Source organism: Panthera uncia, assembly GCF_023721935.1.
Source record: "Panthera uncia isolate 11264 chromosome C1 unlocalized genomic scaffold, Puncia_PCG_1.0 HiC_scaffold_3, whole genome shotgun sequence".
Taxonomy (NCBI): Eukaryota; Metazoa; Chordata; class Mammalia; order Carnivora; family Felidae; genus Panthera; species Panthera uncia.
Window position 1 is genome coordinate 77,893,069 of NW_026057584.1, and position 26,017 is coordinate 77,919,085.

At 39.4% G+C, this 26,017-nt stretch overlaps 1 protein-coding gene across 1 annotated transcript in view; it reads left to right on the top strand.

Annotated features, from left to right (window-relative positions):
• The window catches only part of CACNB4 (calcium voltage-gated channel auxiliary subunit beta 4), a 55,890-nt gene that overhangs the window by 17,113 nt on the left and 12,760 nt on the right, over nt 1-26,017 (top strand). The window contains exons 6-12 of the mRNA XM_049615268.1: nt 1,852-1,928; nt 3,469-3,488; nt 3,712-3,792; nt 5,115-5,173; nt 14,325-14,434; nt 20,290-20,441; nt 22,788-22,883. Of these exons, the coding sequence (XP_049471225.1) occupies nt 1,852-1,928; nt 3,469-3,488; nt 3,712-3,792; nt 5,115-5,173; nt 14,325-14,434; nt 20,290-20,441; nt 22,788-22,883 (595 nt within the window). The remainder of the gene's footprint in view (nt 1-1,851; nt 1,929-3,468; nt 3,489-3,711; nt 3,793-5,114; nt 5,174-14,324; nt 14,435-20,289; nt 20,442-22,787; nt 22,884-26,017) is intronic.

Below are 26,017 nucleotides of genomic sequence, written 5' to 3' on the forward strand. Positions count from 1 at the left end.
CCCAAGGATACAAACAAAGCCTGAGAAAAGAGAAATCAGAATCATCCTGAGCCTGCATATATTGAGAACCTACAATGAAGCATGAATTTAATAAGTGTTATCATTTTTTGAAAGACCTAAAATAGAAGCAGTTCTTTCTCTTGACTCTCACTTCCTTTTTCTGTTGGATCCTTTTCTGCTTCAAAAACTCCTGTGTTCTTAAGGGGCCCTTTGCCTTTGTCTTAAAGGGAACTTCTTAATTATGATAAAACATCACAAAAGTACAGTTAGCCCCACTTTTAATTGCCAATCTTCTTTAGTATATAACATGCCTATAATATTATTAATTATTAATTCTTCTTATCCCTTCTTTTGACTGTTTTGTCTCGATTGCTGCTCCTTAAATGCATGAGGAACACACGTTCCTGCTTTAGGACCTTTGCACCTGCTAGTTTTTTTTTCTTATTGGAACACTTTGCTTCATATTTCCACCAGCTCACTCCTTCATCTGCTTCAGATCTTTGTTAAATATAATCTTTTCAGTGACCCCTTTTCTGCCACCATCTTTAAAATTGTACCCACTTCCCTTCCCTTACTTCCTATCTCTCTCCTTGACTTCGTTTTCCGTATTGCAGTTATTACTGTCAGAAATACGATGTATTTACCTGTTCATCTGTTTGATAGTGATATCTCCCACTAAAATCTGTCTCTGTGAGGAAGGGATTTTGTCTTTCCCCCCTACTGTTGTATTCCTAGTTTCTAGAACAGTGGATGCTCAATAAATATTTGTTGAATGAAATAATAAATGAATTTTTATCATTTCCAAAATTGTTATTTTATTATTATTTTATTATGTTATTATGTACTTTTGAATAAAAGCTTTTTTTTTTTTTTTTGTGGCAGGCCAGGAGTAAAACCAAGAGCTCACAGACATGATCTTATACAACCCTGTGAGGTGTAACTTTTTCTGTAGATAGGGCAACTAAGGCTCAAAGACATGAAATACGATGTGCCAAGCTACCACAACTAGTAAGGGGAAAAGCCAGGATGAGAAATTAGATAGTTCTGACCTAAGGACCATACTCTCAAGCATAAAAGGGAAGAACACTAGGAAGGTAGGCTCCCAAGGGACTCTGTGGGCTTCTGGGAAGCTTCCAAAGCAGCAAGAGGAGACTGATGGAACAATTGCCCAATAGGTCACAACTAATGTTTTTTGTGACCAAATCCTTACCTTTTTTTTTTTTTTAATTCTGACTCCCATAAAATCACTTTAAAAATTTATTTTTAAAGTTTATTTTGAGAGAGCTCACACACGTGAGTAGGGGAAGGGCAGAGAGAGAGGGAGAGACAGAATCTCAGTCAGGCTTCGCACTATCGGTGTGGAGCCCAATGAGGGGCTCGAACCCAGAACAGTAAGATCATTACCTGAGTCGAAATCAAGAGTCAGATGCTTAACCAACTGAGCCATCCAGGCACCACCCAATAAAATCACTTTTAAAAGGAAATGTTTTTTTCTAGGTCTTACAGCTGTTTTGAGCTGTGTTTGACATCCGACTGGTGCATTGGTGACTGGTATTAAGCATCAGTTCACAAGAGTGTTTCTGTCAGTGATTTTTTCTGCCTAATTTCTGTATTGAATAACTAGGAGAGATATTTTTGCATAGTATTTCTAGGTCCAGTTTGTTCCCCACCTTCTCTAAGAAATAGGTCAAAGAAAACATGTGGACAGATTCTTGAAGTTCTTCTCCAAGGCAGGATTTGGTGTGTTTTGAATTATTTAGTAGGATTTAGGCCAAAGAAAGCTTTGTACTCTCAAGTTCTATTTTCAAGGAATCTGGGGAATGAGTCCTAAGTTCCTTTTCTCTATCCTAGGAAATCCAGTGGAAATTCTTCTTCAAGTCTTGGAGAAATGGTATCAGGGACATTTCGAGCAACACCCACATCAGCAGGTAAGGGTTTTAGGGGTTTTTTTAATGGAATGTTTTTTTTTTCCCCCTTAGGATTTGAACATACACACAAGTAGTTTTACTAATTTGGAAATAATTTAAGGCTTTGATTTAAAAATTCTTCTACTTAACTCTTCATTGCTCATTTGCTTTCTATAGTAATTTGATTTGATTTAAAGGGTACTTGTGAAACTAAAAATTCAAATCATTACAATCTGATTCTGAAAAATCTTGTTTACCCCCCAGAGCCAGTAACTGTCCATTGTGCAGACCAATCTGAAGCAAGTTCATTATTCCACCCAAGAACCCAACAGACTTTAAGATGGTGAAAGCCAATTAAAAAGAAAAAAAAAAAGTTGTAGACTCTCAAGAAAATGCTCTATTTCAGTCTCCATGGGGAACTTTAAGATGGTACAGCCTGGGCTGTGGAGACTGGAAAGGTTGAAGCAGCAAATGGGCCCAGATGACCTCATTTCTGTTTGGAAAGCAGATAACCAAGCCCTGGAATTAATGGAAATGAAGGGACAGTGGTGGTCCAATCAAGAGTTGTTATATATTTGATAATTATGGAGACATTCAAGCAGGAATTTTCCTTCTACCACATTCCCTGACTCCTATAGTCTAATTTCTTCTGGCCCAGAATTGATGCTGCATTAGGGCGTCCAGTATTACCAACTCAGAAGGGCAAGTGTAAGGTCTAGCCTGGCCTACCGTAACTGCAGGAAACGGGATTGGTTCTGGAGTAGTGCTGAGTGCTGGGTCCTTGTTTGGGTGGATCTTTCCTCATATCCTGTGCTCTGAACTGAACTAGGTCTCTGGGTTGTCCCCAGATGGACCGGACCCACTTTGATGGCCAAACAAAACCAGTTTAAACAAAATCAGTTTAATCAGGTATCAAATGTATTTTGCCTCATCCCCATTTGTTGGACATTTAGGTCATTACAAACCTATTACACTATTACAAACAAGAAAGAACAGGAATAAATGGTTATAAATTTATTTGAAATTAAGAACAGCATAGTAGGTAAAATATGTCACTATCCTGGAAAGTAGGCAAAAATTTAACGAACACACAAAGGACTGCAGAATTTTCTCCTGGTTCATCAAAATTACAAATCCAAAAATAACTCCTGATTAAGGTGATGATCATTTTTACCCAAATCGTCGTTCTTAATTCCTTTTTATCAAATTGTATTTGTCCAAGTTGTTCTCAGCCACACTGTATGCTGTGTGTAGCAGGAAACAACCTATGGCCCATGGCTGGCCCAGAATTTCTAGTGTTTTCATGCAGTCCACCCTCCACACCCAACATGAAATCAGGATATAAGGTCATTCGTACGGGGAGAAGTTGTCTGTTTTTTCATTTGTCTTCAAAATCGTCTCGTCCAGAATGAAATAATAGAGTAGTTCTCCACAGAGTGGGTAATAGTGACATGATGAGAATTATAAGGAGAAATTGGTACATTCTTCCATCTTTTAAAATCATGTACTATCATTTACAGAGATTACGTATTTTGATATGGCTCTCATTGTTGTCTTTTAGCAAAACAGAAGCAAAAAGTGGTAAGTTGTGTTTCCTTTTTAAATCTTCCTTTAAGGTTTCTATCCGCACGTGCCTGCAATGTTCCATTTCAGTGACCCAAATGGCTATAAAATAAGGGATGAGCCTCCTTGGTGGGGACCTGTGGTAATCATTTTGTGCTCGACCTGAGAATTACGATTGCTATGGCTTTTGAGAAGGCATGCTTATCCTCACCTTGTCATGCTGTCCAATCATCTTTTTCAGACGGAGCACATCCCTCCTTATGATGTTGTGCCATCCATGCGTCCGGTGGTGTTAGTGGGGCCGTCACTGAAGGGTTATGAGGTACAAATACCAGTCTGTTATGCTTCAGTCCTTGATCAAGAACCTAGGAGACAGCCTTGGGAGCTTGCTCCTCTAGGGTCTGCTTACAGAGAGGTACCGATGGGGCCAATTCTCCACATGTGAAGGCGGGTGGCACAGCATGGGGCTCATGTGGCCCTTCACTCTTTCTTCCCTCTCTGGCACACTTCTCATCTTATATGTATCACTTTGTTTAGAAATACATCCCTTAAAACCTTTATGATGGAAAGTTGTGGTCAAAGGTTTCCTCTGCATTAAATTCAAAGTGAAGGACTATGTAGTCTCAACCATTCCCGTTACTGTTGGAAATAATCAAGTATGGGAGCACCTGGCTGGCTCAGTGGTAGAGCATGCAACTCTTGATCTCAGGGTGGTGAGTTCAAGCCCCATGCTGTAGAGCTTACGTAAAACTAAATAAATAAATAAATACATAAATACATAAATGCATAAATAAATAAATGAGTATGAACAGCACAAGAGAACAATGTAGGCAATCTTCCAGCAAACTTAAACCTTCAAAGCACCAACAAACCTCACCTTGCTGGGTGCTCAACATGATGCCATACCCCACCAAATATTTCTCTCATTTATTTCAAAGACACATAGAAGGGAAAAATTGTCCACGAAAGTATTAATGAACTTGTTCAGAGATTAAACAATACCATGTAAGAAGGAAAAGAGTGAAGGCTTTAGAAGTACTATGTTTCGGGTGTTTCCATTTTGATTTCGTGCTAGCATAGATAAAACTAGGTGGGGTGGGACATTAAAATGTGTCTCCTTCCTTCCTCTCCCCCTTCCCTTCGCTTCTCAGTGGGGAATGTCCGAGGAAAAGCAGGCGAGTGATCTGTAGGAATGGAGAATTTCTACCAGCATGCACAGACTAGCAGGTGGCCAAGCCCAGGGCTGGCTGCAGGAGTTCTAGCTGGTCCTCACTGGAGGCAAGCACCCATTCGGGCGAGCCAAGGACAGGCAGCACTTGCGAGCAAAGCCAGCCTATTGTGGTCTCTTGGCTGCAGTTCTATCACCTAATAAGGGAAGGGAGTCTGCCTTAGGTCTAGTGAACACTGCTGGCTTGTTCAACACCCTAGAGGACAACCAAGGGGGAAACTTGAGTAAGTGTAAGTGGTTAAGCATGAAAAACACCTTCCAGGACAACCTGCCCTACCCCTCAGAGACAACAGGCTGTGTGAGGTCTTTGCTCAGACAAAGTGCCCTTCCCTTCCACCTCTCTCACTTTTGACTTCTCTCTCTCTCTGTCTCTCTGCGTGTGTTTGCCTCATTCTTTTTTTCTCACCTCTGCAAAGGTAACAGACATGATGCAGAAAGCCCTCTTTGATTTCCTGAAGCACAGGTTTGATGGGAGGTGAGACATACAGATGTTTTTGTATTTTTATTTTCCTTTAACCGAACGTGTATGATAAATTGATTTGTGCATCTGTGTTTCCAGCGATTGCAGAAGTTCTCTAATTAAAAGTTAACTCAGTATTCAGGGAAGAATACAATGAGAGAATTCTGAAGATATGAAGTTATGAAGTATAGCATTGAATCCCTAAGGGAGAAAGGACCTTGAGAAGGAAAATAACCCATTTGTTTTAATTAAATGTATGTGTTTGTCTTTATTCCTTGCTTGTTAGTGAATTCATATCAAACTTATTTTTATGAAATATATTAATGAAAATATAGAATATTTTGATAAATGTGGTGGCTTGCTGGTCAAGCTGGTAGTAGCACTTGGGAACTGTGTGTGCGTATGTTTGTGTGCGTGCATATATGTGTGTGTGTGTGTGTGTGTGTGTGTGTGTGTGTGTATGTATGTACGTGTGTATCATATGAAGGTGTAAAGTGCTGCGTTTTCTCAGAAGAAGACTGCAAGAAATGTTTTCATCATAAACCTCCCTAAGTGACTACTTTGTAGAGAATAGCACTTGTTTGGATGCTTAGTTCTGGGTTCATTTCATCAGAAATCACCTTGTAGTTTGTTAGTGTATTTTGTATGTATCCTCTTATTCATACGGCTCAGTCTTTAGCCATCAAATAATTTTATCATTTAGGTTTTGTGAAAAACATCTAGAAAGAGTTCCTGTGTTTCGCAGAGAAATGGAAAAAAGTCCATGTTGACTTGATACGATGTACTAAGCTCCTTTATAATGCAGAACACACTCCTTGTAAAAATAACATGCAAATATCGAAGACATAGTAGAAATGAAGAAAAGGTACACAGTGTATACTGAGAAGTATGGGTACATGCATCCAGCTTACCAAATATATTTTTTAAATAGCATCAAATACATTTTGAAAAATATGCTATTTTAAGGGAAAAAAGCAAACCATGCTTTGAGTACAAACTGTATACTTTTGTCAAAAGAAAAGCCTTCTGGGTAATTGTACTTAAAATATTCATTAGCTTCTGGGACTATATACAAAGAAACTGAGATTTTAGTTCCAATAATTGAGATTTTAGTTCAAGAAATCAGAATGCTTCAGAGCCATTATGTGAATAGCTGAGTACATTAATACAGTGCCAGTCTGCCTTAATAAATAGACCCCAAAATATATAATGATTTAAACACAAGTGGGAGCTTACTGTTGCTCATTTAACAGTCTGAGGCAGGTGTCCCTCAGCGAGGAGGAAGTGATAGAGTGGCGGAGGGGAGGATTGGGCGGAAAGCTTCTTCCATCCATCATTTGGAGCCCTCGGCCTGAGGGGGGCTCTCCGGTCAGCTGGTGGGGAGAGGCACATGCCAGCCTGGACATGACGCACATGGATCCTCACTTTTCATTGGTTAAAACTTGGTTGTGTGTCCACACTGAATTACAAAACAGACTGGGAAATACAGTCTAGCCATGGCTCAGGAGGAAGAGGAAATAGATTTTGCTGAACAAATAACCGTCTCTGCCACATTCATCTAGTGCACCCAAAAGGCTTACTAAGAAAGCCTTGGATTTATCCTGCTCCTCTCCCCACCCCCCTTGTTTTTAAACAGAAGATACGCAGAGAATGAGGTGGTTTCAAAGAAAACAAATGAAGCACTGAATACTAGAATATTGGGGTTGGAAGGAAATGTAAAAGTTCTTTTATTCTAATCTCTTTGCTTCAGCAACCACAAATAGATGGATAAACTGCTTCTGTTTGAGAATGTTTAGTTATTGAGAATTCACTTCTTGAAAAAGCATTGCAAAGAACAGCTGAACTCCGACTCTTTAATTTAATAGCATTGGTCTTGGTCTTGCCTTCTAGTGATTGGGCCTTAATCCTTACCTTCATGCAGCAGACTGTGGATTGTTGACAGCTAACATTCATGGCTCAGTCTTCTGTGTTCTTTTTCTTTTTTTAATGTTTATTTATTTTTGAGAGACAGAGAGAGATAGAGCATGAGTGGGGGAGGAGCAGAGAGAGAAAGAGAGAGAGAGAGAGAGAGAGAGAGAGAGACACAGAATCCAAAGCAGGCTCCAGGTTCTGAGCTGTCAGCACAGAGTCCAATGTGGGGCTTGAACCCATGAACTATGAGATCATGACCTGAGCCAAAATTGGATGCTTAACCAACTGAGCCACCCAGGCGCCCTTCAGTCTTCTGTGTTCTTGGTCACACACACACACACACACACACACACACACACACACACACTTCCTTTAACTATGCTTGAAGTCACATGGTTTTAACCTCTGTTGTCTTTACCTAAGGAAGTTCTGAGCTGTACCTCATCATGAGACCCGGTAACAGTCCTCAAGCTGAACAATTGTGTCCCATAACACAGCCTGTTTGTGTTAGATTCTTTCCATCACCATGTAACATCCTTATAAATAATAGTATTTTTAACTGTCTGAAAGGTAGGATGGAAAGGAAAAGAAGAAGGGGATTTTTTAAAATTTCACAAAGAGAAAGTGAATGGCTTAATTACTACTTTCAAGAATGAAGCATCTGAGGTTCTTCCTCAATTTTCAGGCCCAGAAAGAGGAAGTTCATTTGATTGTAACAGCAGAGATTTGTTTTGAGTCGGGTAAAGTTGCTGCATCAAGCATTTATACACATTGTTGAAGATGGTTTTAGTAGAAATAGGATTGAAATGTCAACGCCAAGTGTTGCATATGGTCTGATGGCACAGCAGAGGATCTAGAGATAAAAGGAAGATTTCAACAGCAGCCAAAGTAATAGCCAGAGAAAGAGACTCGGTGCTGGAGAGCTCTGATTTATGGCAGAGTTGATAGAAGATAGACAGTAAAGGTGGGAGTAGCAGAGTGGACTTGCTTTCAGATAATAAGAGGACAGTGCTGCAGAAAAACCAGTAATGAATTTATTAGTTGAGGGTATGTAGAGACTTTGATAAGGAAGAAGCCATGTGCTTGTAGCTTCACGCCGACTCTGACACATCTGCTGTGTGGGAAATAGCCTTACATTTTGAGCTATGACAATCTGCTGTATTATGTTTTACCAATTAATAAAGAGAGTGAAAACAACAAATAGTCTTTAACTGAAACCAGCCAAGAGAACAATTACACAGAAGGCTATAGCACAGTGATACAGCATAAACAGTATGTTCTAATGAAAACCTACTCAGTGTGTCATTGGCTATGAATGTAGTAGGTTAGACAAAATAGTCAAGAGAAAGTCTTATTATTTTCCAGAAAAAGCAAAAAATGGATCCATTGGCTAAGAAGCTTTCTTCAGTACTGTTTTCCAGATCCTGGTTAGACAGTAATTCAACAAATTGGATTAAAGTCCAGTAGCTTGATTGTTACAAAATCATATACTTGCCCATTTTTGATACCTTAGAAATTATTTGGGTCCGTTGAGAGCTGCTTATTGGACAGTTTTATCGCCATGATTGCTACTGTAGGGCCTAACTGTAATACGCAGAAGAAAAATGAAAAGCATAGTACCAAATAGTTCCTGAGGAACCCTCGTCCATGTGCATATCCACACGTGGTGACAGTGCCTGTGCACAGATCGTAAATTAGATGAGCCTAACCAGCTGGTACGATGGCATCAGCCTGGTGAACACACAGGGTTCACAACGATGTAGAACTTTTCTCTCTTCATTTTCTACCACAAACATTCATTGGGGATCATCCTTTGGGATGAGGTTTGTTCAGCTGGTTGAATATACCATTCATAGAACAGCAGGCAGTCAAACCAACTGCCATTTGTTGAACTATGCTAATCGTTTCAAATTCCAATAAAATTGCTGGCTTTAGGCATTTTGATGACTAGATCAGATCAGCTCTATGGCAATTACTGAACACTTTGTAATCGACATGATCGTGGCCAAAAATCCTAAATGAACATCCTGTAATCTATATAGATAAAATCTAAAGTTAAAGGAAGTTATTAGCCAAAGGCCACTCGAAGGAAAAAAGGGTTTGAGGGACACTTAGGTGGCTCAGTCAGTTAAGCATCTGACTCTTGATTTTGGCTCTGGTCATGAACTCATGGTTCCTGAGTTCGAGCTCTGTGTCAGGACTCTGCACTGGGGGGTGGAGCCTGTTTGAGATTCTCTCTCTCCCTCTCCCTCTGCCCTTCTGCCTCTCACACTCCCTCACTCTCTCTCTCTTTCCAAAATAAAAATAAAGGGAGGGGGAATACTTTTTTAAAAAGGGTTTGAGGAAGAATTTGAAGAAACGAGGCTGAGAATACAACTTAGGAGACTCAGAGAGGTAATGTTTGTTCATAAACAGCAATGGGAACCCTTGATGCTATCAACAGAGCAGCCAAGTCATGGCAGAATCAAAACACCTTGTAACTGCCGTCAACAAATGGAAAAGAACAACACAGCACCTTCTGTTTCAAAGTCAATATCACCCTCTTATCATCTCCTTCTACCATTCTCTCTCTTCAGGTGGAGACTCATCAGTGGTCAAACACTAGAGATAAGTAATTGAACACTTTAATGCCAAACATGAATACTTAAATTAGCAGGTTTTGATTACAACACGTCTGACCTGATTCTCCTCCCCTGAAAGTCTATATAAATTCCATGGACTCCGGTGGTAGGAGAGTTTATGGTAGACTGTTTTGTTTTTTTTTTTTTGAGGACAGAATATAAAGAAACTGTCCCCTTCAAGTCTTCAAATCTGCAGTAATTGTCTTTTATATATTAGGTTAACAAAGCACTTTTGTATATTACCTCGTTTGCCCCTACTGGCAGTCCCAGAAGATAGTTTGGCAAAGCTGCTATCACTATTTTATTTTATTTTATTTTATTTTTTTTTCTAAATATAATTTATTGTCAAGTTAGCTAACATACAGTGTATACAGTGTGCTCTTGGCTTCAGGAGTAGATTCCCATGATTCATCACTTGTATACAACACCCAATGCTCATCACAACAAGTGCCCTCCTCAATGCCCATCACCCATTTTCCCCTCCCCCTGTTACCCCCCCTTAAACCTTCAGTTTGCCTCCCTCTCTGTTTAAAACTATTTTTTCCCTTCCCTTCTCCCATGGTTTTCTGTCAAGTTTCTCAGATTCCACATATGAGTGAAAACATATGATATCTGTCTTTCTCTGACTTATTTCACTTAGCATAATACCCTGCAGTTCCATCCACATTATTACAAATGGCAGGATTTCATTCTTTCTCATTGCCAAGTAGTATTCCATTGTACATGTAAATCACAACTTCTTTATCCATTCATCAGTTGATGGACATTGGGGCTCTTTCCATAATTTGGCTGTTGTTGATAGAGCTGCTATAATCATTGGGGTACATGTGTCCTATGAATCAGCACTCCTGTATCCTTTGAATAAATTCCTAGTAGTACTATTGCTGGGTCATAGGGTAGTTCTATTTTTAATTTTTTGAGGAATCTCCACACTGTTTCCAGAGTGTCTGCACCAGTTTGCATTCCCACCAACAGTGCAAAAGAGATCCTCTTTCTCCACATCCTCACCAACATCCGTTGTTTCCTGAGTTGTTAATTTTAGCTATTTTGACCAGTATCACCATTTTGTTGATTAGGATTCTGATGCTAATCTGACTTGTCCATGGTCACACAACCAGCAAGAGCAAGATCCAGGAAGAATACTCAGGTCTATGTAGGCCCTCCATCCCAATTCTCTTGACAGTGCACTGTTCTGTTCTTTGGAATACTCTTCTCTATGAATACTAGGAGTTATTTTTTTTAAATTAATGTACTAACAGTGTTGCATATTAGATGTAGCAAAGATAGAGCATAGAAGGACCTTATAGCCATTCTGAACCAATATGGAAATAACAATTATTTTTGAATGGATATGTTATAACTGAAAGTAATATCTTTTCTCAAAAAACTAATACTCATAGGTCATGATAGATTGGGGCAATTCTGATGAATTCGAAAACAGAAATAAAGAACAGGTAGGGTTCAGATTTGCTAGAGTTAGAGAACATTTTTTGCTAGTTTTCAGTGACATTTGCTACTAAACCCAGTTTGCTGAGGAGCTGAACTTCTGTTAGCATTAATCGACCAGCCAGTAACTACTAACACTATGTCACAGAAAAGTTTCCTAGGGAACTTCGTAAAAACATACATCAAACAAGATGCGTGGAAGTACTGGAGGGAATGAGTACAGCAAGAAAAGAAGTGGAAAGGGCATTTTTTTAAGTTAAAAAAAGTAATAAAAATATATAACTAGTATATAAAAATATAAAAATATATAGTATATAAAATATTTTTTAAGTATATAAAACTAAAAAAAGTATATAAACTAGAAGTATTCAATTATATTTCTGGAGAGTCTTTTACAAAAAAGAAGTTTGGGTTTGGTTTTTTATTTTGATAATAGTAAGCATCTTTGCAGTAGAAAACAGAAAACTCTGCTTTGTCTTACTGAAGGGTTTCTGGGGCTGTGTCTATCTTGTCCTGAGCTCCTTCATGCATGCATGTGTACTTTTATTAAGAAATAACTTGTATTGGGGTGCCTGGGTGGCTCAGTCAGTTAAGCTTTCCATTTCGGCTCAAGTCATGATCTCACGGTTTGTGGGTTTGAGCCCCGCATCAGGCTCTGTGATGATAGCTCAGAGCCTGGCGCCTGCTTCAGATTCTGTGTCTCCACCTCCGTCTGCCCCTCCCATCCTCATGCTCTGTCTCTATCTCAAAAAATATAAAATAAAATAAAATAAACATTAAAAAATTTTTAAAAGAAATAACTTGTATTAACAAGTTCGCTGGTATTTTGGTGACAAATAAAACAAGAAAAAGAACCCTGTATTGTCCATACCTTTTTCTGTTTGGAGAATATATGAAGCAGATGTGTGTGTGTCTTACTGTTTTGTTTGTTTGCTTGCTTTTTTGTAAAACTTGTAAAAACTTATAAAACTCTATATGTGATGGTATGGTGGTAATCCTTTCAAATTTTAAGAACCAAGACTCACTATTTGGCTTGTATAGAACTACAAATTTTGATCTCCCATAAACAGAATAGACTTTTTGGGCCCTTCAAAAGTCTTTATTTTAGAAAGTTGAATTCTATTCCTAATTTAACCCATTCGTCTCCAGTCATGTATTTGAATTGCTCTGGAACTTGACTGTATGTTTCTAACCAACAACTCTGTCCTTAAAACAACAAACAAACAAACACACAAAAATAAATGAGCAATCTCTATTCTGTAAATTAAAGAAGCTGTGAACACAGGATGCCTATGAGATTTCATACTTCAAGTTGCAAAAGCCAACTGAGTAATGCAGACTCAGACATGGGGTTCCCTTGACTTTAAGCTCACTAAAGTCCTGACCACTTCTCTGCACATGGCCAAGATCGATTGCATCTGCACTTGATGATTTGGCTTACATCTGGGGATGTGGGGTTGCTGGAGAAGAAAACTGAAGCTCTGTGAGACTTATCATCACTCAGGTGACTAAGGATTGGCCTGGTGCTTGGGGGCCTGTGTTTCAGGTCTTCTTAGTCTCTAACTAATCATGTGGAACTTCCTCTCTGTGTCTCAGTTTTCTTGGTAAAATGAAGCAGTTGTACTTGACCAGTGTTTTCCAATGTCTTTTAGCAGTTGGGCAGCTTTTTACAAGGAAATCATATATAAAGCCCCAATGTAGAAAACAGAAATGCAGAGGCGTTTGCCTGACATGGAAGGTAGGAAAGCTGGAGGTCTGCCAACTCAGCCTCCCCTTGGTGTTCTCGGTGGCCCAGAGGTATTTCACAAAACTCTTGGTTTCTGTAGAAGATAATATGAAGATGACTCCAATAATTTATTAGTGACTAAAAATTCTAAAAACATTAAGAATTTAAAACTCACTGACCATCTACAGCATGTAAATACAATACAATGACACAAGAAGGTGCTTTGCGTTAAAATGGTATCAGAACTTTTAGATAGCATGTATAGCTTTAAAGAACCATTTGTGACAAGGAATACTTTAAATTTTCCTTAAGGCTTTGGGTCACTGAAGTCAGGTGAAGAGTCTCCTGAGAGTGCTGATAGTATACCAAAACTATGACTCAGTAATTGATATCAACTCTACCTCTTCCCTGCACCAGTCACCAAAGGAATATAAAAATGAAGGCAAATGGGTGCACTGAGCAAAAAAGGAAGGGGCACTACTCTCTTGTCTCCATTCCAGAACTCTGCCAAAGCTCTGAAAATGAGAATGGGGAAAGGTCCATGGTGGCAGTAACTGGCTTAGAGAGGCATGCTTTGCATTCTACAGGTAGATAATAACCTGAAATTCATCAGTCACGGTTTAAAATAAAGAATTTTAAGGCTGTAAATTCCAGAGATTCTTATTTGATAAATCATATGCATATGGACTCCTCTCTTTGTTCATCTGCAACTTCTTAGCTTTATTCTTCTCTTGTGTAACTGCAGGAAACTTTCTGACTTGCCAAAATCCTGGCGCAATCCTCACATTGCCCTCAACTATAGTGTCTTATGTCTTTCCACTTTATGCATTCAAAGTCCTAAGCAAATATGCTGACGGATCTTGTGCAGGCAGAATAGAAGTCATATTTTCCATATTCTTCGAAATGAAACATTCCTTTGGGCTCGTGGAGAGATGCTTCTTGTATCATGAATTAACTGTTAGGCATCAGGAATACAACATCACTACCAACTGGTTGAGTGTTGATGAAAATGAACAGGGTTTTCCCCTCTGGTTGATATGCCTGGGCAGAACATTTGTAGTTCCTGAAGGTCTTATTCAAGAGCAAATCAACTGTGAATTGTAGGGAAATTGTATTGATGCTTCCTAGAAAGAGCATGTTTATTCACATATTTTGATTCCCTCCTGGTGTGGTGTGCGTTATAAAGAGAATTTGACAAGCTAGACAGTAGTGGAGGAAGAGCTTTGTTTTTAACCACAGGTTTGCTTTTTGTTTTGGTTAAATAGCCAGAACCTTCCTCCATTATACCTGACTTATATTTTTAATACTAGCCAAAGCCTATTTAAAATACTTGTGGCGATGTTTATTATACCGTGGTTGCAATGCAGTATGTAAAGTGGTTACTAAATACTGTGGTTATAAATCACTTGAGAGCCCCATAACATTTCTACTGGCTTGTTCTGTTCTGTGTTCCTATTCATAGGATATCAATAACAAGAGTGACAGCTGACATTTCTCTTGCTAAGAGGTCTGTCCTAAATAATCCCAGCAAGCGAGCAATAATTGAACGTTCGAACACTCGGTCCAGCTTAGGTAAGATGTTCAAATATGGTACTTCTCCAAGCTGTGTTTTTGGAGTGGGATGACACATGTTTCATTTGTGAATGTCTTTTCCAGTCTTCTCCCCATTCTGAATGGGGAAGTGCTGATTAACTGAAGAGAATGCTCTCATGGAAAAGAAGGGAGCAGACTCCTTCAACAGCCAGAGCCTCCTCTGTCTCAGCTCTAGTCAATCAGTTAATCCGTAGTCTGGTGGGAAGAACCCTCATTGGGCTCCCCTGGTCTGCTACTGCCTAACCACGTGAAAGCACCCATCTCTACTCTGCCCAAGTTTCTCAGTGATGCTAATGATATGCCATACCTGAGTCGCAGCTGACATGAAAAGAAATGAGATGTTCAACTTTCTCAGATCTTTAGAAGAAAGCTAGCTAACGGTGTCTTAGTATAGCTTCTGCTGCTAGCTGGTAGTATCCAGAACAGTCACATCTTTAAGTGGAAATAGCAATGAGCATTAATAACATGTAGGGAGTTTAAATGTGTCTTTCCTGGAGCACTAGTTAGAAAGAATTATGAAATTCACCATGATGGAAAATGGAAGAACACCTTATAATGTTAGCTACATAACACCATGTTATGAGCAGGGCTGTGGAAGATGGAATTACCATCCACAGAAACAAGTCCACACTGCTGGGCAATCACGACATTCATCTCAAAAGCCTGTTTGTGGTTTCTATGATTGCCAAGAGTGGTGCAGTCCACTTACAACTTTCTAGGAGTCTCTTTTGCATTCACATTCTGAGGGCAGTTTGTTTTGCTACCTCCTCCCTCATGGGCAGAGTGGGAAAGTTAAGGGTCTTCTCTGTCACTATATTTTCTTAAACTACTGAGATGATAATAGAAAACAAAAAAATTCCAAGATCGCTTGCATGCCTAAACGTCCCTTCAAGAATTCATTGAAGGCTATACCTTGACCCTGCACCAAGAATTGTACAGATTGCAAAGAGGCTACAAAGTATCACCTGTATATTCCTAGCATGGGATTGGCACATGGTAATTGTTCAATAAATGTCTGCTGCATGGTTGCTTTATAAAAAGAATGTTAAACATACCAAATGAATAGTTGTTTGTTCTTGTGAAGGCAGGAGCTTGGACATCAGTGGTTCTTTCCTTAGTTTTGTATTTAGATCCCTCACATGCTGAGTGAAACACTCTTAAAGAGACAGTAATTTTGACCTTGAGGTGGTAACAATGGAAGAGTTGATGATGATGAATCAGATTAGGTGACTAAAGTTAAATACTGTGAGAGACAAGGATGCCAAATTAGACTGAAGATTTCTTTTTTTTTTTATGAATATAATTTATTGTCACATTGGCTTACATACAACACCCAGTGCTCATCCCAACAAGTGCCCTTCTCTATGCCCATCACCCATTTTCCCCTGGGTTTCCCCTGGGCTGCCACCCTCCCCCATCCACCCTCAGTTTGTTCTCTGTATTTAAGAGTCTCTTGTGGTTTGCCTCCCTCCCTCTCTATTTGTAACTATTTTTCCCCCTTCCCTTCCCATGTGGTCTTCTGTTAAGTTTCTCAAGATCCACATATGAGTGAAAACATATGATATCTGTCCTTTTCTGACTGACTTATTTCACTCAGCATAATACCTTCCAGTTCCATCCACGTTGCTGCAAATAGCATGATTTCATTCCTTCCCATTGCCAAGTAGTATTCCATTGTATATATAAACCACATCTTCTTTATGCATTCAGCAGTTGATGGACATTTAGGCTCTTTCCATTATTTGGCTATTGTTGAAAGTACTGCTAAAAACATTGGGGTACAAGTGCCCCTATGTGTCAGCACTCCTATATATATATCCTTTAAATTCCTAGTAGTGCTATCGCTGGGTCATAGGGTAGTTCTATATTTAATTTTTTGAGGAACCTCCACACTGTTTTCCAGAGCAGCTGCACCAGTTTGCATTCTCACCAGCAGTGCAAGAAGGTTCCCTTTTCTCCACATCCTCACCAGCATCTGTTGTTTTCTGATTTGCTCATTTCAGCTACTCTGACCGGTGTGAAGTGATATCTCAGTGTGGCTTTGATTTGTGTTTCCCTGATGATGAGTGATGTTGAGCATCTTTTCGTGTGTCTGTTGGCCATCTGGATGTCTTCTTTGGAAAAGTTAGACTGAAGATTTCTCGAACAAGCATCTGTTGTCTGTTCTTCCCTCTTCCACTCTCCTCACTCCACAAAGTGCCTTTGACTTTTAATTACTTCTTCTTCTGATAAATAATGAGAGGCTAAAAAACACTTAGATGCATAAGTGAGGTTGCCTGACTCTCACCATCTATACCAGCCAAGGGTTTCATGGACATTCTTTGAAGTCATTCTGTGTAATCTAGTCACCTGTTTCAGTCAGTGGAGTGGAGCTAGTGTAAATATTGATGAAGAAACAAGGCAGTGTCAGTTCACTGGTTTTTTCCTTTGCTTTGTAAATTCATATACCTATAGCCATTGGAATTAATTTAATGGAAATCTATTATGATAATCCCTATGTGAGCCACTTATGTCCATTTGCCTGCTTGTTAATGCACATTTGTAGATTTCCCCATCACATGGTTATTGTTATATGCCACAAATTATGCCAGACTTAGTAAGTACAAACATAACTAAAGACAAAGTGTCTTACCTATAAGCCAACAGAAAGAAGGGACAGGTGGTTAAAATACTGTCTGATAATAGATTTATGAACAAAAAGCTAGGGGTATAAAGAAAGAAGGGTAGGGAGTAAGAGGTGAAAGAGAAGAGTTCGAAGAAGTTATATTTGAGCTGGTTCTTCATGGAAGACAAGAATGTCCAAAGGCATCAACATGTAAAAAACACTGTGTAGGTGATAAACAAATAGTTTGTGCACAGCATACTTAAAAAAAGAGAGTGGGTGGCATGGTTTGAGAGCAACAGGGAAAGAGGCTGAAAAAGTAGGTTGAGGCTAGTATGTTAGGGCTCTAGTATGCCTTGCTAAAGAAACCTCCTCCAAGGTAGATTCTATGAAATGTGGGTTCTAAAAGATACTAATAGTTGTTACATCCAAACATTTTCCTCAGTCAGATAAATTTGGAAATTTGGATTAAACAATTGGCAGATTTCTTTACTGCAAGACTTCGAAGAGCCATTAAGATACAAAGGGTAATACATGTTTGAAATTCCAAAAGAAATTATTATAGCCTGCAAAAAAAAAAAAAATCTCTTTTTCCCCTTAGGATATCTTATGGGATTAGTGTTCCAGGGTATTCACTTTGGGCAATGTTGTTTTGAACCCAAAGGAGCCATTGAAGTAGTTTAAGCATTTGGATATAAGAAAGATCACAGGTGTCAGAGATGCTAGAGAGAGGTGGATCTAGATCAGTCGTGGTCAAGTTATAGAAGTGTTCATTGAGGTCCCTCCAGCATCATAGTCCAAATTTCTCAGAGCCCCATTTGTCTGTAGTAAGATCATGGTGAAACTTTGGAACCTTCTGAGAATCAGCATGGAAAGTCAGGATTGCTGGGCTTGCTCCAAGTTTTTAAGAAAATGAGCTATGTAGATACATATGCCATTCTCTTTCTCAGGCAGTTTAGGTATTGAATTCTATATACCTATTATCCACATAGGGACCCACTCTAGTATATAGTGTGGCCGTCTGCAGCCTCCTGGCTTGCTTGCCTGAGCACCTCTCCACTTGTGCTGGAATGCCATTGCCTAAGAGTTTTGTGTTGCCTAAGCTGTGGATGTGCTTGCCCTCCGCACAGGTCAAAAACCACACTTATCTCATTGCTGGTGTAGAGTAAATAAGGCCCAGGCATTTCTGAGTTATTTACACAGTGTGTCTCAAGGGTTCTTTATACCAGAGCAGTCCAGTTTGCCTCACTGCCATTTTGCTACTTGAGAGAATGTTGTATTCAGATTTGAAACTTAAAACAATGCAGACTTGTTCTATAACACTCCTGGCCAGGAGTTACCTTAAACCAGTGTCAATTTAATGACAACAACAATTGGAGAACACACCCCAACAGCCTGAGGCTGAAATCTACTACAATAAAAATAAAATTTATTTTCTGAACTTCTCTCATAAGAAAGATCTCTTTTTTTAAAAAGTGTTTTTGACATGTGAGAAAAAAGGGACGGGTATGTTATTTATTATTGACAAATGTACTAGGTGACTTCAGAAGAATTTTGCAAATAAGCCTAATCGTCCAGATTCTTTACATAGATACCTTGAGAGCTAGTCACAGTTCAAAGTAACATGACATCTTTCAGACATTGAAATTGGATAATATGAACAATGATTGCTATGTTGACTCTCTAAATTCATATTTCTAATACAAATCATGCATTAAACATCAGTGATTTGGTGGGAAGTCAGAATTTTATGCTATTATGCAAAGCCCCCCAAATTAGAGTTACATGATAGTCTTGAACATCCATGATCCCACACACCTTGTCCGTACGTTTGGTTATGGCAGGTTTTGGCTTGTGGTGGGTGACATGAACTTGAATGTATACTGGATAAGCAAAACAAATCACGACATTGTGGTAGAAACTCTTCTAGAGTTATTTTTAGAGCAACATCACCTCCTACTTAGGCCATCTTTGAAGTTATTTAAATTAGGTAACTTGTTTGCTCTGTGTAATTTAAATGAGATTACAACATTGCTGGGTCATGCCTGTAATAAATAGGCCAAAAATAAAAACAAGTAAAAAGCAAAATAAGATCATCTCTCTGAAAATTAAGTAGTCTAATTCAGACTTTAGACATGACCCAATAAGTCAGATGATTTATAAAACATATGTGAAAAAGTTTTTTATGTTTTAGAAAGACGTATTATGTTTTTATAGGTAATCTGCTTTGCTTTAAAAATAGCTAGAGTGGGGCGCCTGGGTGGCTCAGTCAGTTAAGCGGCCGACTTTGGCTCAGGTCACAATCTCACGATCCGTGAGTTCGAGCCCCGCGTGGGGCTCTGTGCTGACAGCTCAGAGCCTGGAGCCTGTTTCAGATTCTGTGTCTCCCTCTCTCTCTGCCCCTCCCCTGTTCATGCTCTGTCTCTCTCTGTCTCAAAAATAAATAAACGTTAAAAAAATTTTTTTTAAAAAATAGCTAGAGTACTTCAGACAAATAACTAGATTTTTTTATTCGACCAGATTCACACAGAGATTTCAGTCACTTGGCTGTTTCAACCAATTGAATAGATTTGCATTCTCAAGGCATTGCAGCATTTATAATATAATTGGCCTTAGTTGTTTTTCTTTTTAATGCTGAAGATTATGCCTTAGAACAAGTGTACTGGCCCTAATACTTGAATTAAAGCATAGCAGTTTGTTAACGTTAAGTGTAGACCCAGAACATTTAACCCTGGATACAAAAATGTGCACATCAGTCAAAACAGATGAATTGTGGGATTTTTTTTAAAAACATATTCACAAAATATCAATATATAAATTCTTGATTAGCTGGAATATTTCAGTATAATTTGCTTTCTATGCAATGTTGCTCTGCGTGTATTTCAATTCTTTCCTAATTGTGGTTTCAGCTTTTATAGCTAAAGTAAAAGTTCTTTGGAACAAAGCAATAATCAAAAACAACATAGCTATATAAGTAGCTGAATATCAGGGCAAGTGTAAGAAGTGAGTCAAGAGAGCCATCTCAATTTTTTTTCACCAATTTTTTGGTTTTATGAAAAACTCAACCCATCTCTCTCTCTTTAGGAAAGATCTTAAGTTAACAGAAGCATGACATTCAGAATGTTCTGTTGTGCGATATAGACAAACATCCAAATGGTTTTAAATGGTTTTACATATAAGAACTAATTAATAAAAATAACCATGTCCTGTTGTTTATTATTTCTCCTTTTAGCGGAAGTGCAAAGTGAAATTGAAAGAATCTTTGAGTTGGCAAGATCTTTGCAACTGGTTGTTCTTGACGCAGACACCATCAATCACCCAGCACAACTTATAAAGACTTCTTTAGCGCCAATTATTGTTCATGTTAAAGTTTCATCTCCAAAGGTAATTACCTCATTTCTGCCTTAAGAATTAGAAGCTCATTTCTTTTGAAATAGTCTTTGCTCTGTGCTTTTTTTGTTCATGAGTAAGGAGAGTATCTTACTGAGGTCCTTTTTATTTTTTTAAATTTTATTTATTTATTTATTTATTTATTTATTTATTTATTTTAATATATGAAATTTATTGTCAAATTGGTTTCCATACAACACCCAGTGCTCATCCCAAAAGATTCCCTCTTCAATACCCATCACCTACCCTCCCCGCCCTCCCACCCCCCATCAACCGTCATTTAGTTCTCAGTTTTTAAGAGTCTCTTATGCTTTGGCTCTCTCCCACTCTAACCTCTTTTTTTTTTTCCCTTCCCTTCCCCCATGGGTTTCTGTTAAGTTTCTCAGGATCCACATAAGAGTGAAAACATATGGTATCTGTCTTTGTATGGCTTATTTCACTTAGCATCACACTCTCCAGTTCCATCCATGTTGCTACAAAGGGCCATATTTCATTCTTTCTCATTGTCACGTGGTACTCCATTGTGTATATAAACCACAATTTCTTTATCCATTCATCAGTTGATGGACATTTAGGCTTTTTCCACAATTTGGCTATTGTTGAGAGTGTTGCTATAAACATTGGGGTACAAGTTGCCCCTATGGATCAGTACTCCCGTATCCCTTGGGTAAATTCCTAGCAGTGCTACTGCTGGGTCATAGGGTAGGTCTATTTTTAATTTTTTGAGGAACCTCCACACTGTTTTCCAGAGTGGCTGTACCAGTTTGCATTCCCACAACAGTGCAAGAGGGTTCCCGTTTCTCCACATTTGAGGCCCTTTTTAATGGGCGGTTTTTAATTCCTGTAGTCTGTACAGCTTCTAGAAATCCTAAGATAGCAAATAAAGAATAGCCATTGTTTTAAAGAAGTTCCCTGTCTGTTGTGGTTCCCCAACTGGGCAGTTATGCAAGAGCAAAATAGAAACAAAAGATTAAGAAAGGTGAGGAAAAGTAAAGTATGGCTTTTCAGAGACTTATGTTCTGTCCTAGTAAATGTCTTGAGTAGTATTGATTCTTGTAACACCTATCTTCTCTCCCCAGTTGAGAGAGTATGTAATTCAAGAAAGGAATCTACATTTATCGTGTATAGAGTCAAACATTACTGTATAGAATCTATTATGGAAAAGTAATTGATGTGTGTATATATATGCTTAGGTTGGCTTCTTTAAGGAATAAGATACGCTGTGATTAAACACAGTGGGATATCTGCCATGTGTCTTTATGCTGCAAAGGTAGATGATATTGTAATAAGTAATGTGAAATAGATATTCTAGAGAGGTACAAGCTTAATAATTAGTTTATTTTCAATGCCTCCAAGAGTGCAGTTTAGTGCTAAAATGCCAATTCAGCTTCCAACCAGTCATCTCTCACAGGTGGAGAATGTCTAGAGAAGCTGTGCCCTTCCCCAACCCCTCAGCTTTCCATCTCTCTGGGCACTGGTTCTGCACAGGATGGATTTGGGAATCCTGACCAAACCTGGGCCTTTGGAAAACCATTAGAATGGATTGAAATTGCCTTGACCACCTGGAGGTCTATTTGGCCCAGAACTGAAGGAGATTCAAGCATCCTTCACTGCAGTAGAATAGATTTCAACCTCCATCACCCCTGCTCCAGTCACCATGGGGTCATTAAGTGTAGGAACAGGGGTACCTATGGATATATGCACTGAGTTATCATAGAGCCTCACTGACTAGTACTGTTTTGGGGGAAGGACCCTGTTTCAGCTTAAAAAAGTAAGGGAGAGGGGAGTATATGGCAAATGCGGTTATAGCATTTATAGAACAGATATTCACTGGTTTATATGTAGCAATATGCCAGTGCAAATGTTTTGCCTAGATTTCTATCATAAAATCATTCTTATTAATGTAAAGTTAAACTGGAACACCTTAATAATTATCAGTGACCAAAAGAACCAAATATATAAGTGACTGATATTTATCTGACATTGAGATAGTGAACTAAAATATTACTCAACTGAATATGGATATAAATGACCTGGTACAGATCAGTTCCTCCACTTTTGCAGGGCTCTCTTTGAACTCTCTGGGTAAAATCTAGGGCGGGAACTCAAGATCCCACCAAGGCCTCACACGGAGCGAGAATAGGATGAACCTATCAAATCCACTATAACTGAAAGCCAGTGTAAGTGGGTGATGTCATTACAGAGTTTATATATATATATAGTTTTTCATATTGTATTTCTTCTCTATTAATACTCAGGGCTTAAACAGACTATTTAAAAGATCTTGTCTTTTTTTTTTAGTTTTCTTTTAACTTGTTGATTTATGTCTTCTTCTATCAGGTTTTACAGCGGTTGATTAAATCTAGAGGAAAGTCCCAAAGTAAACACTTAAATGTTCAACTGGTGGCAGCTGATAAACTTGCACAATGCCCCCCAGTAAGTACCATCGTGTTTAGTCATAATCATTCTTGCCTAGACAGGAGAGAGTGGTGGTTTTGTTGTTGTTGTTGTTGTTTGTTTTCGTGTTACCATTGCCATTTTTGTTCTAGAATGATGGCAATGACATGTTGTCGTAAACATTAAGGTATTTTTCAAACAAACTGCTGCTGTCATGTTGGCTACATTCAGGCATCCAGAAACGGGGGGTGTCTGCCATGTAGTAAGAACTAAACCTAGTGTTCAGCATCTGATGTCCTTGCCTGCTACCTTGATTACCTCGCAAACACTCAGCAAACTACTTAATCCAGTCATGCCGGCACTTTTATGAACAGAGAAGAAAAATAAAACATACTGATTTGACTTTTCTTTAACTTTTCTGCCAGGAAGTTCCAGTAGGCAGAAAAGATAGGACCTTGAAGGTTGAGAATTTATGGGAACAAGAAGAGCCCTGTGGTTATAGCAGATAAAGAAGAAGTCAGGGTTAAGAAAAATGAAAAACCGTATTATAGCAACTCTACTCCTAGTGCCATTGCCAGAAAACAGCTGCTGAGTTGGAAGCCAAGAAAATGGCAGAGATTTTGCTGGGTGTTGGGGGACATAACTGCTATCATATGGGTCACCAGTGGCTGATCAGTGTCTACTCCTGCTCAGCTGATTTACTACTTCTGTGCCTGTGTTTGTCTAAAGGAAATAACTGTCTTTCCTACTGATTTGATTCACTAGATTTTTTCATATACTTGTGTAAGGATCATTTATGCTCTGTGGAAGCATAAAATCTAATTCAGATGTTTAGAGAGACAATACAGCATAGCTGTAAAAAGTATGGACTGTGGAGCCAAATTGCCTGTGTTCAAGTCCACACTAGTTATGTAATCTTCAGCAAGTATCTGCCTCACTGGGTTGGTATAAAGATTCAACGAGAGACTCTTAGCTCTTAGAACAGGGACTGGCACATACTAAGCACCATCTAGGTGTTTCTGTTATAATTATTGGATGTACTTTGCATTGTGCCATGCCTAACCTGTCAGGCTCTGTAAGGATCTGTCCCTGTCCGTTTTACTGTTTTATCTCAGTCCTTTATTATGGTAGGCCCACGGTAAATATTTTTTTTGACGAGTGAGTGAATGAAAGGCAATAAGAGTATGATGCATCCTTTTATTGGATAGGCCAGATACTGTGCTAGATGCTTTACATAGATTATCTCTAATCTTCACTGTTATCTAGTAAAGTAGGCAATATTATCCCCATTTGTAGATGAAGCGACTGAAGAGAGAGAGAGGTTAAATGATTTTACTAAGGTCACACAGCAAATTAGGATTAGATTAGATCTATCTGGTGTCAAAGCCAGTTTCCTGCCCTCACAGTCCCACCCACCTATATACACGCCTCGTTACCTGTCCACAGATAATTTGGATAGCTGGAGTGCTATGTTAAGAAGCCTCACTACACATGGCCTATGAACGAAGTCCACTTGCAAAATGGGATGTATGATTAAAACACTGCATGTATATTGAAGAATGTATTACCCAGCCCTGACTCTATAATCTTTCCCAGCTAAAGGATGTTAACCTTTATCGAACAGTTACCAAAAGCTAGGAACTATGCTATTGTTTCCAATTTTTAGAATAGTTTTATGTAGAGTTGTATCAATTTGGGTCTTCTGGGAAGCAGACACCTAAATGGAATTAGAACTGAAAATTGATTGGAGAAAATGCCTGAGAAAGGGGGCAGAACAAGGCAGGAGAGCCTTCTGATCAGACGTTAAGTCTGATCTCATGAAAGGAAAGGAGGAAGGAAGGAGAAATGGATAGAAGGAGCCTCAGACTGAGATGCAGATTTCTTGCATGTTTGTCACACGTTGGCAGAAATGTCCAGGCTCTAGTCCCCACGCTGTGCTCAGGGACTGGCTAGGAGCAGCCTGTGGAGAGCGTGGCCTTGGCTTGAATGCTGTAGTGGTTCTGGAAGGTGCCAAGGTCCCCTAACCCCCATCCCGGGGTTTCTGCTGACCTCACTCATCACAGCAAATTTTCCAGGAAATCTGAGAGTACTCTAGTAGATAACACTATCCCTGCTTTCTAGAAGGGAAAGAAGCTAAGTCCCTGACTAAGAAATTTGTTGGAGGTGACAATTAGTAAATGAGCCCCAAGATTCAACCCTAGATCTGTCTGACTCCAACAAAGCTCTGTTTTCCATGCCTCTCTACCTCTGCACAGAGCTGTGTAGTGCAGGTGAATCTTTGGCCCCAACTTTGCTGTGCAAGAAATATCTTCAGGGCAGAACAAAGACCTCACCTGGGCAGGGATGGGGGCTGGGGGTGGGGTAGGGCGGGGGTTGGTGAGGAAGTTGAGGGAGTTGTGGGGGGGAGTTCCAGTTCAGACAACCATTGGCCATGCCCATGTGGTCCTTAAGGATGGATATTCTGCTGCATCAAACCTCATCTGGAACAGAGAATCTTTGGTAAGGCAGGGAATCTTTAGATAAGCGCCTCCTCTCTGGGACATTGGCAGGAGAGTTCCTTTCTCTTCTATGTCTGGGGAGAGGAGGTGTCTCCCTCTTTTCCCCTACTGTTGCTATTAACAGAACTTCCTCTTTGCTTTTGTTGTATCTAAAAGCATCCCCACCTTCTATTGTTTCCTGAGTCAGTTAGCAGAATCTCTCCAACCAATTTAGGCTTTTGGGAAACAAAACCCAGGAAGGGAAATGGAGAGCTGGCAATTTCCTGCCATAGCACCCCCTCCCCTGCCCCCCAGACAAGGAAGCCCAGACCCTGCCACCTGCATGAGTGGTAGAAAAGAAAAGGGGGAAATACAAAAGGAGAAACACAGATTAATACCTCAAAATTCGTCGATCATATCTACCTTCAGAGAGGTAGAAGGGTCTACGCTGTGCAGGCAGCCTAGTTCTGTGAGGTCCCTGAGGTGGCCCCAAGATCTGCAGAAGTTTTGGGAGCAGATCTGTGTTGACTAGAGAGCAGGTAGGTGTGTCTAATTTCACTGGACAGAGTGAGCAGACTCATCCACAAGGAGCAAGGCATTTTACAAGTCTACTCAAATGCAAATGCCAGGAAGAATGGGATGCCTTTCTAAGTACTGAGCTCCTAGTCTCTCACTGCATTCATTTGAAGGCAGGGT